At 34.6% G+C, this 12,212-nt stretch overlaps 1 protein-coding gene and 1 long non-coding RNA gene across 3 annotated transcripts; one reads left to right on the top strand and one right to left on the bottom strand.

Moving 5' to 3' along the window:
* Positions 1 to 2,035: 2,035 nt before the first annotated feature.
* Positions 2,036 to 3,727, bottom strand: LOC110439279 (uncharacterized). Its single transcript, XR_002458020.3, has 2 exons — positions 3,543 to 3,727; positions 2,036 to 2,430 (listed from the first exon to the last, which is right to left on the bottom strand). It is a non-coding gene; the product is annotated as an uncharacterized lncRNA (long non-coding RNA).
* Positions 3,728 to 9,735: 6,008 nt separating this feature from the next.
* On the top strand, positions 9,736 to 11,650 carry LOC110439266 (E3 ubiquitin-protein ligase RBBP6-like). Of its 2 annotated transcripts, XM_073916489.1 has the most exons (7): positions 9,736 to 10,041; positions 10,243 to 10,342; positions 10,451 to 10,526; positions 10,778 to 10,866; positions 10,943 to 11,039; positions 11,143 to 11,282; positions 11,378 to 11,650. In XM_073916489.1, the coding sequence occupies exons 1-7, from the start codon at positions 9,882 to 9,884 to the stop codon at positions 11,550 to 11,552; spliced, it is 837 nt and encodes a 278-aa protein (XP_073772590.1). In that variant the 5' UTR covers positions 9,736 to 9,881; the 3' UTR covers positions 11,553 to 11,650. The 2 variants fall into 2 exon arrangements, with proteins under 2 accessions (XP_073772590.1, XP_073772591.1); XM_073916490.1 differs by lacking the exon at positions 10,943 to 11,039.
* Positions 11,651 to 12,212: the final 562 nt, after the last annotated feature.

The raw sequence follows: 12,212 nt of genomic DNA, 5'->3' as shown, positions 1-12,212 counted from the left end.
TGAGTTCAATATATGTGAAGCCCCTCTTAGTTTACAAGAAGTTACGGATGCCATTAAATCACTGAAAAGCAACAAGTCTCCTGGAACGGACGGACTCTCTGCTGAGTTTTATAGAACATTTGAGAAACTTTTAACTTCTTTTTTGCTTGAGGTCTTTAATGAGAGCATAGATAGATTCTTCCTTCCTCCAACCTTATGTCAAGGACTTATAACTTTAATACCAAAACCAAATAAAGATCACTTATTAATTGATAATTGGCAACCAATTACCTTGCTGAACAATGATTATAAAATTATTGCATTAGTTTTATCCAAAAGAGTAAAATGTACTTTGAACAATTTAATTGATGAATGTCAATCTGGATTTTTGCAAAAAAGACACATTTTTAATAACATACGTTTAGTATTAGATATTCTAGATTATTCACATTACTTCTCTAATGACAACTTTATACCTTTTCCTGACTACTATAAAGCTTTTAATTCTTTAGAACATGAATTTTTGTTACAAACTCTTAGTAGGGTAGGATTTGGAAATTTCTTCTGTAGATCTATTAAAATGCTTTACACTAATTGCAATAGTTCTATTAGACTCAGCAGCGGCACCTCTCCTAGATTTTCTTTGAGACGAGGAGTTAGGCAGGGATGCCCAATCTCCCCGTACCTGTTTTTGATAGCCACTGAACTTCTAAATATACATATTAGAGAAAGCTCCTTAAAAGGAATATCTATTGAAAACACTGAAGTGGTAATAAGCCAGTTAGCGGATGATACTGTTTTGTTTCTGAAGGATGCCTCACAGATTGCTACAGCAATAGAAATTCTTGAACCCTTTTAAAGCCTCAGGTCTCTGCCTTAACATAAATAAATGTGAATTATTACCAGTGGGTAATTGTTCAGAATCTCTAATTTGTAACATCCCTGTGAGAGAGAGTGTGACATATTTGGGAATTAAAATAATTAAGGATGATAAAAGTAGATGTATTTCCAATTTTCTACCAATTATTGAAAAAACGAAAAAGATGATGAACCATTGGCTACAAAGAGATCTATCAATCAAAGGCAGAGTTCTGAAGGTATTTCTAGATTGTCATATACAGCTCAGCCTATTTCAGTTGATAAGCACACAAACAAACTAATTGACGGAATGTTGACAAAATTTCTTTGGAAAAACAAAATTCATTATATTAAAAAATCAGTAATGCTGAATTCTTATGACAAAGGCGGCTTAAATTTTATTGATTTTAACTCACTTAATGGTAATTTTAAAATTAATTGGATAAGACAATTTCTTATAAATAGTTCTTCTATCTGGAATATTATCCCCCGTTTCATTTTCTCTCATATGGGTGGTTTAGAATTTCTATTAATGTGTAATGGGCTCTATGCACGGCGGCGCGTGACGCATTTCCGGTAAAATTTAAGACCCCGAGCCTACTTCCGCCGATCGTACAGTACAGTGCTACAACAGGAGCGCTACTGATAAAAACGAGTAATGTTTTGGACAGTTGTCTTAATGTTTTATGCCATTATAGCCCACTTATATATGTTTATGTCAGCTACATAAATATGACATCTAAACGTTTAAAAGTGTCATTTCAAAGACGTGAGAACAGTACTTGTAGATACCACTGCTGTGTTCAGCAATGCACAGCGTCAAAAATTGAACTCTTACCTTAGTTTCCACACGTTTCCAAAAGACAAAGTCGTGCAGAAGAGGTGGGTTGTTGATATTAAACGTGAGAATTTTACAGAAACAGAAAAAAAACAAGAGTGTAGCTGACAATTTCAGTCTAGAAAACTGATCGAGGCTCGAGTGCCAACCGGATGCAGACATTTAAAGAAAGGAGCTTTTATGGCAAATAATAGTTTGTTTTCATTGTCTTTGAAGTAAAAAAAAATGAACATTAATATACATAAACATTTCTTAAGCTACTTTCTAAGTGCAATTTTTTAATTCAGAATAAAGACCTTTATTTTATTCACTGTACATATAAAATATAATTCACTGTATGTAATTTGAAATAAAAATTGTCATTTTGAAAAAAATATTTTATTCAGATGAACAGAAAAAATGACATTGAATCAGTTGTTTTCTTGAATCAGGTGCTTCTTCTGTAACTTGTGCATAAAGAGGTATTTGGGCTGATACGTATTAAATAAATAAATAAATCACCCATCTGTTTCATGGAACTTAACACATAATTGATCCATTCCAAACAATTGTTCATGTGACAACACACATTACACATTTCAGAGTAATGGGCTGTCTGGAAAAGCAAAGCAACCAAATGTTTGCATATCCCACTCTCAGCCACACAAGAGCAGGAGCTATAAACTAGCAGACGATGGCATGGATCTTCTGACGGATGTCCGCTCCAGGATGAAGTAACACATAAAATTTTCTAGCTCTGAATCTCATAATGTTACCTAGAAAACAGAAACAAGAATATTAATAGGTTTTTAAAGAGAGTCATTAAAGGCAGTTCACTCAAAACTGAAAATTCTATTTCCTCATCCTTCACTTGTTCCAAACCTGTTTGAGTTTCTTTCTGATGTTTAACATAAACAAAAATACTTTGAAGAAAGCTGGAAACTTGCAACCACTGATATTCATAGTAGTTCTTTTTCATACTATGGAAGTCAATGGTTACAGGTTTTCAGCTTTCTTCAAAATATCTTCTTTTTAAAGGCATCTGCAGCAATATCATCAGATTAAACTACACAGTAAATAATTAATTTAAATTATTTAAAAGTAGCTCCCTTTAGTCACACTTTAAAATAAGGTTTCATTAATTAATGTATTTGCTCACTATTAAAATAACTATTTAATATTTAATAGTTAACATTGTTAAACTAATTTACTAATGAATAAAAATCCAAAGTCATGCTTGTTAACATTAGCTATTACATTGTGAGTTAACAAGCACAATGAATAAGCATTTGTTCATTAATGTAAAAAACTAATAAATATTGAAATAGACAAATTGATGATGTGAAATTAACTAATGACACCTTATTGTTTTGGGTCACCCTCCCATTTAATTACAGTGTTATCGACTAAATAGAAAGCATGCTATCTACACTGTTACACTGCATCTGTCATCTCCAATGTTTCAGCAATAAATCTCAGCATTGACACAGTGCTATTTGTCTGTTGTGGATGGAACGGCATTGTATTATTTTATTCCTAATATATCTTGCTCAATAATCATGCTTACAAGCTAAGACAGCATCTGTGTTTCTGTAATTATCCGAACTGAACAGTGGTGGTCACTTTAGAACAGTAAAAGTATGAATGGGACAGAACTTCTCATGTATGCTGTCCTACTCTCAGCTGGTGAGGAGACTCCGATTTCTTCATAGATCTATCGGTAGTAATGAGCTCTAACTGAGATCTTATTCCTGCCCTGTTTTTACCTGACACTTTGAGACAGAATTACATACACATATGATTATTTTTACTTACGTGATAAAGCTGCAGATGGACGGATCGTAAGAGTATTAACGCTAAAGTTAGCCTTCAGGCTAGCTGAACTTACCTTCATAATTGCACAGGTAGGAAGATGCATACAACTTGAAACCCTTCTCAAGCTTTGCTCTGCGGTGTTGTAGAGCACATCCGGACAAGCATTTGCACATCGTTGACCATAATTTACTCGCAAACAGCGAGTAAATATTGACGACTCTGCCATAATACTGTTTACCTCCGCTTAAAATCACCCAGACCGGAAGCTGGACCGCGGCCTTAGACAAAACGCGGAAGTAATGCGTGCATATAGCCCATTACAAAATTGAAAAACTCCCAATCAAACTCTCTAAATTTCATCAACAAGTGCTTACAACATGGAGGCTTATTTATAAACACAACTTCTCCCCACATAGTTTTCATATTTGGAATAATGCCAATATCATGTATAGAAATAAGTCACTATTCTTTAACAATTGGTTTAACAATGGACTATTATTAGTTAACCAATTATTTGATAATGCCGGAAATTTGTTTACATTTACAGAATTTATGGCAAGATACAAAATTCCTGTTACATTACAGGAATTTACTATTCTAACCGGGGCAATACCCACTGGCATACATATGCTGTATAAAGGCAGTGTATGTACATCAGCACTTACTGTTTGTCCTCCTAAACCTGAACAAACCTCGGTTGGGTTTATCTGTTTCTCTGGATTTAAGCCTAATAATCACAAAATTAGATCTTTAATCTTAAAAGAAAATATGTCTATACCGTATGTTATTTTTTACTGGAACAATATCTTTAATAATTCAAACTGGACTCAAGTTTGGTCATTACCTCAACATTTTTTTATCACAAATAAAGCTAAAGAAATATCATTTAAATTACTTCATAGAGTTTATCCCACAAAATTATTTCTACAAAAATTTTAAATTGATATTGAGTTAGAATGCTGTTTTTGCGAAAGCTTTAATGAAACTATTTCACATTTATTTTGGTCTTGCCAATATACTCGACTATTTTGGATCAATGTTGAAGCTTTTATTGCTCATAATATCTTAAAAACCTTTTCCTTATCTTATAAACATGTGATTTTGGGTTTTTAGGTTAAGGATCGCTCTTTAAAAGATGCTGGTTTTATTATAAATTTTATTTTATTATTATGTAAATTTCACATACATAAATCCAAGTTTTCCAAAAGCAAACCTCTCTTCATGGTGTTAGAAAAAGAGATTCAAATGTATATAAAAGTGATTTCCAAGTCTCAAAATAGAAAAGCAATTAAAACAATTAATATATGCTCCTCCTTTAACATTTTTACATAAAATGTTTGTATATATGCATTTCCTGTAAAAAAAAAAAAGTGCATTACTAACTCTTGTAAATAACTAATATTATAAAATGTGCGAAACATATTTGTATGTAATTTGATAATTATGTACCCTCTCCTCTGTTATTTTATTTATTTTTTGTTTTTTTTTCTCTTCTTTGTTTTTTCACTTATTTCATTCTTGTTAGGAAATGTAAAGTGATTGTATTGTATTGTATAAGAAAACTGTACATGCTGGTTCTTGTTAACAAAACAAAACAAAAAAAAAAACTAATGCTTTAATAAACTGTGCTAATCATTCACTTACAATAGCATTATAGTTCACTATTATCCAGCAAGTTTTTACGCAGCGGATGCCCTTCCAGCCGCAACACATCTTTGGGAAACATCCGCACACACACACACACACACTCATACACTACGGACAATTTAGTCCACCCTATTCACCTGTACCGCATGTCTTTGGACTGTGGGGGAAACCGGAGCACCCGGAGGAAACCTACGTGCAGGCAGGGGGAAAATGCAAACTCCACACAGAAACTGCGCCACTGCCTCGCCACCTTCACTATTGGAATTCATAACTTGATAATCCATTGTCTGTAATATTTTTTTTGCATGAGTAAAATTTGCATTTCACAGATTTTTCGTAATAATTAAAACAATGGTAAATCTGATAAATGATTAGAAATGATCCTTATATCAGGGATTATTCATTGCAGTCTTCTTGTTTTGTTTTAATTCATTGATGCAAATTAGGTCTGTAAATCATTTTTCATTATTCTGTAAACATTAAATGAGATCTGAATCACTAACCCTAAACAAAAGAGTTTTTGAATTAGAAACACTCAATAATATGAATCAGCCTTTCAGTTCAAGCCTGCTGCAGTCGCTCTTCTTCTTGGAAAGGTCAGTGCTGATCCTTGTTCTGCAGATTCTGACGTTTTAAATCTGCTTGTGGTGTTTTATTTATTTGTATATGGGTGTAGGGTCCACCCAGTTGGTCCAATGACGGTATCCAATGGTGGATGAAGGTTCACTGCATGTTCGGTCTTTCCAGTGCACAATGTTGATTTATATTAAACTTAACTCATATCTGACTCCAATTTTAGTATGAGGTGGTTTAGAATATTAATATATTTATCCTCGTTTTATCTGACTCCAATTATAAAACATTGATAAGATTATTTTGTTTCCTTTCACATTATTTTAGATTATGATTGAATATTCTTTTGATTTGTTATTATACCTTATTCTCATTTACTCAGATTCCTATAGCATCTCGATTCTTGCACCGGCCGGGTATACAATCTCTTAATACAAGCTCGTCAGTCTTGGTCATTAAACAGAGGCGATTAACCACTCTCCTAAAGTGGCAGAACCCTATACTTACTCAATTTAGGAGATTTTTTATGTGGTCCCCATAGATCTGTTATCTACTTAATCAAGACAAAGTATTTTAATAATAATCGCACAGGATTATAAGCTTGTAGATGAAGGCCTAAATACCCACATTTAGATTAGTTTCAACAATATTTTGTTGTTCTAAATAGAAAACTCATAGTTGGCCTTTTACAGTCTAAGTATACTTGAATTAATGCCAATATGTTAGTCGGATCTCTAGCAACATTGTATAGCGTGCCACACTGCTCCGTCTAACATGTTTTAGTCCGTTACTAACCTGTACAGTGGCTTGTAGTGCTATGGACAACAACATTTATCAGTGATAATAACACGAGGACTGTTTGAATAATTCAAAACATAACAATTTATTAGTCAGGTAAATGTGTATTATGCCAATTCAATCAGTCAATTCATAAAAGATCAATAAATACATCAAGTTACCAAAGATAAATCCAAGATTAAAAGATGCATTCCTGACTTTAAAATATACATAACATGGAGCATAAGCTCCATGTTACGGGCTGATCGGGGTAAGCAGAATTGCGCTGAGCCTTTCTCAAACCATACCTCAAGTAATCCAAGAATTCCCTCAAGGACAGGGGTGTGTGCATAACAAAAGGCACTTGCATTTAGTGCTGCCTGTGGAAAAGTCACACCCTTCACAGTGGTTCAAAAGATGCCTGAAGTTATATATTTATTGTTTTGATTATGTCTATTTCTGAGAGAATGAGACCATTGTACCAATCACACTGAGACATTTCAAATGATATCAAACATGATAGATAAAGTCACTTAGGTTAATCTGGAACATTCAAACATTGAAATGACCATATGTGTGAGTTGGGGTGGTTGAAGCCGAGTTTCAGCAGACTCAGATGCAAATGCAGCAGGAATTGGTTTTTCCCGCATTCCCACCTGCTGGGTTGTGGTCAACAGTTGTTATGACTTAAATTGATATGTAGCTGCAAGAGTGATTAATTAATGCTCCATTTATCGTTTAATTGTCATAAAGTGAATTTATTTACCTTGGCATTTATATATGCTGTTTTGCTTTAAGAACAGTTTTCCTATGATGCTTAGCGCTACTGAAAGCGCGCCTGTAACCATTGGCAACTGACTCAGTGTGAGAGAGTGTGTGTGTTCGGAGTTTTGCTCCTGCTTCAGTATACAAAAACTTCAGTAAACAGTTCATTTTCGTTCTAAACAAAGTTTTCCAGTCGTCATTATTGCTGCTAGATGAAAAGACAGAACAACAGTCTCTGTTGTCAGCTCATGTTTTGAATTGTCAAAGACATCAAAAATATTTGTAATATTTCAATTCTTACATGGGCTTATTTTTGTGATGAAGAAACCCACAGTAATGATAATAAATGAGTGGATTGTGACAGATCCACAGATGCTTTCAGATTTGTGCTCATCATCTATAAGATTTATCCTTTCTCTTTTTTTATTACAGGTTTTTACAATTGTTTTGCCACAAATTTCCGAACTTTGGTATCAATTTTCAAAAGTCTAGACACAAAATTCACAACCTTTGCCAAAATTGTACATTTTTGCAAAAATTTTAACTCTTTTTTTTCAACTGCTTGGATACAACACACACAAGTCAAACATACTTTATTCATTGAACTAAGATCACCTTTTCAATATAACACAATTAAACTTCAAATTGATCCCATTTCAAAATGCAACTCAAACATTACAATTGAAATAACCATGTATTCATTTAATTAACATGTTGTTATTATCAACTGATACAAGCACTCAAAATAATAATTAACTGTTGCATTACTCTGGATGTATGAAAACTTTTGTACAATATTACATGTTTAGATGATGAAATAATCAGGATAGATCAAATGACATCAGTTACCACAGAAGATGACCCAACTGAACTACATTATCTATAGATGTCCTCTTTATTCATCCTTAGTCCATATTTATGGTTTCTTTGTTCTGTGTACCACTTTTACAGACAATGTTTATATATTTGACATCACTGTAAGAAAGCCCAGTCACAGCAGACCAATGTCAGGCCTGGATTTACATTGACAGAAGGTTCTTTCCAAGATTTCTGAGTAATGAAAACACCACTGAAATGTAGAGGAGAACCCGTGACCAAATCCACAAGACCAGACTGATGGTAACACAAAATCCCAAAATAGAAATCTGATATATAGACATATATGCAAATTACATATGTGACATAATAGTTCATATGAATTTTACATATATAAAATATGTTATACATGTCAAAATATTGCCATTTGTTAAAATATTAGAATTACAAATATGTAGATATATGTTACGTATATATATGATCCATTATGTTATATATTTTACCCCTACAAAAAAAAAAAAATATATATATATATATATATATATATATATATATATATATATATATATATATATATATATATATATATATATATATATATATATGATATGGTTGAAAAAAATATAAACAATGATTTTTTCACTATTTTGACAAATTATTGACTATTATGACATTTTATAATAATGTAATTTGCAGATGGGACCATATATCATGTCATTTATCAGCTTTCTATATGGGGACGTGAAGTGAGAAAAAAAAACAGTAAACCTACATTATGATGGAATGAATAAAACTAGTTCAGTATATCCACTGTCTGCACTGTTTCCCTTTACACTTATAGACCATAATGAAACCTGTATCATATATTTTAAACAACAATATTTAATGATTGTTAATGATTGTTTATTGAAGCGATGTACATCTTGTGTGCTGCTGGTGATCTAAAGTAGTGTTCCTGTAGTATTTGTATTATAAAAGGATTATGTGAATCAATGATCCTGCAAATGCAAGACTTCTTTAAGGAAATGAATGCTGTATGCAGAACACTGGAGAGTGTTAAAAGTAGTGACTGTTTAGGATTTTGTGTCTAGAGTTTTTTTAATTGACATCAGGGTTCTGAAATTTGTGGCAAAACAATTGGAAAAAAACTGTAACACATAATGAAGATCAAGGGCAAACAAATAAATGATGATATTTTATTGATTTTAACACATAATGAAGATCAAAGGCAAACATGAAGGGATTTACATTATAAACGCATCAGGAAATGATGAGATTAGAGAGTTTTAAATCATTTTAACATACAGAGATGAACATTTGTAGAAAATACATTTAAAGGTGTTTTTAAAAAGTGTTAAATTACTTTAAAACGGAAAAACAAATCGCCAATAGGTGGCAGCAAGAGACCTCTTTAATCGAGTGAAGCTTTAAGTGATTCATTCAGCCACGAATCCCTGATTCAGTGACTCGCCCGACTTTATACAGAGTCCTGAATTATTCGTGTAAGGAAACGCCACTGTGTATTATTCAGAGATGTACAACTGTTCTGCTGTTTATTTTATTATTATCATAGTAATGATTTCACTATTATTAATGAGAAAATAACGCGGAAGTTTTTCAGCGCCTCGTCACGTGATCGTCAGCATCCATGGCAACGGTTCTTTTTGTGTTGTTTTGAACTCCACTCTGTCATTGGCATCTGATCTCGGCGTCCTTCGTGGCAACTGATTCCCAGATTATTGATATTATTGATTGTTGGATACATCGATTGATCGTCTGCTTCTCCCATCATTCAGGTTTGACCCTTGTTATCACACTGTGTTTTGTGTTCAGTATGTCTTGTGTTCATTACAGGTTTCAGAGTCGACTCACCTACGACTCGCTCCAGTTTGAGGGCCTCAACATCACTGTGGGAGAGCTGAAGCGGCAGATCATGAGGCGCGAGAGGCTGAAGTTCTGCCAGCTGAAGATCAGCAAAGCCCAAACTGATGAAGGTGAGATGAGGAAAAGCCACTTAAACTATATTACACTAACATTAGATGTGTTATCAGACAGACTTGTAGAAGCTGACATGTGTTATCATGACTCTGATGGTGACATATAGTGATGTTTTGAGTGTTTTAAAATGCTAATGGCACTCAAAGTATACCATGGTAAATGATTAATACTATATTCAAACTTTATTTTGCTGTCAGAATACACAGATGATGATGCTCTCATCCCCAAAAACACATCGGTCATCATCAGACGGGTACCTGCGGCTGGACTGAAGTCCTCCAACAGAAGATTTGTTGGGTAAGTCATGTGAAATGAGCGCAATCGTCCACTGATAGATGTTATATCAAGAGTTTGAGTCTGTCTGTGGTGTTTTAGTCACACAAGCTCCTTTGTTTTGTTTTGCAGACATCAAGCTGGACCATCAGCTAAATCTTCTCAAACAGGTGATTCTTCACTCCTCTCACTGGAGCAGCTGTTGAAGGTATTGAACAAATGATTAATTCACCCCACTGTGCTGCTCTGTATTGAACTGCAGTGTTTGCATTTGAGGCGTCATAATGACATGTAGTGCAGAATATCAATACACAGTGTTTAGCAAACAACAATACACACAAACACACACACACACACACACACACACACAAACACACAGCTTCTTAGGGAGATTTGAGGGTGTTTATTTAGAGCAAATCAGTGAAATTAAATTCTAATGTGCAAATGCCTGTGAAACAGACTGAGAATCTGGCTGAGGCAAAGGCATCAGAGGAGGACAAGCTAAAAGCGGTGATGTACCAGTCCAGTCTGTGCTACTACTCCAGCAGGTGAGCGTTCAGACACTGACAGGTTTGGTTTGTGAGAAATGTTAGAGCTGATTCTCATGGTTCTGATGTTTATCAGTGAGGCCATGACACTGCTTGGGCTTCTTCCACCCAACTATGTCTGCTTTCACTGTGGGATCCCAGGACACCACATTAGGCACTGCCCCTCTAAAGGGGTAACTGGGTTTTCTAAGCTTATGGTTGCTGTGAACTTGAGCTCTTGTCTCCATCAGTCAGGTTGTTTGCTCTGTCGTTTGACTGTCACTCATGAATTCACAGGGCAGCAGCTCTGCTCCGCACAAGCGCATCCGGAGGAGCACAGGGATTCCCCGCAGCTTCCTGTTGGAGGTGGACGACCCAAACCGAAAGGGAGTCATGATGGACGGCAGCGGCAAATACGTCATTCCCATCATAGACGCGTGAGTAAACTGTACTTGGCATTGCAGCATGTTTTAGTGTTTGTGAAAATCTCACATTATGTCTGCTTGTGTGTGTTTGCGCTCGATCTGTTCAGTGAGGCCTATGCTGCTGAGAAGAAAAAGAGGCCGTCCTTCTCCTGCCAGACCAAGCCGCTGTCCTCCTCTTCCTCAGCTGGTGCAGCATCTTCAGTCCAGGACGCCAGAGGGAAACGTTCCCGCTCCCCATCTCCACCAGAGACGCACGGAGACCAGAAGAGACCACGTCACTGAGAGACCTTCACCCAAGAGACCTGGAGCCGACGTGAGCACAGTGTATATATTGTACATAGTTTATGAATAAAACTGAATAAAGATTATAGCAGCATAAACTGTGGACTGGTTGACCTTCACACAATACAGAAACACAACAGAAAATGATCAACACATTAAGATAGAAATGATGAACAAACATGCTGCGGGAGAACCAGTGTGCTGTCCTGCTCAGAATCTAAAACTTTTAGTTAAAGTTTATTTCAGAGGTGCTTCAGGGAAACTTTTTCTTATGAAAGGCCAAAAACTAAACTCGTCTGAGGGTGGTGGGCTGGAGGTAAATCTACCAAACTGTAAAATTGTCAATGTAATTTCCTAATTTATTATTATTATTCATTATATAATTTACATGATTCACTGAATACTGTAATTTACAACATTTCAAATTCTTTAATTGTATTAATAATTATACATTTTATAATGAATGAAAGTCTTACAATAAAACATGAACAATCCCATTTATAACACTAAAATACACTTTGCCTTCGCTTGCTGATGTCTTCTGTAATGTCTGCTCTCCTTCAAGTGACTATTATTTTATTTGATTCATTCACAACATTTCATTGAAACGTTTAATTTCAGTTTGTTTATTTTTGTATCTCAACAGTTAAAAAATAAAGT

This window comes from Danio rerio, chromosome 11, assembly GCF_049306965.1.
Source record: "Danio rerio strain Tuebingen ecotype United States chromosome 11, GRCz12tu, whole genome shotgun sequence".
In the NCBI taxonomy this organism is placed as follows: Eukaryota; Metazoa; Chordata; class Actinopteri; order Cypriniformes; family Danionidae; genus Danio; species Danio rerio.
This window is presented reverse-complemented; position numbering and strand designations above follow the sequence as displayed.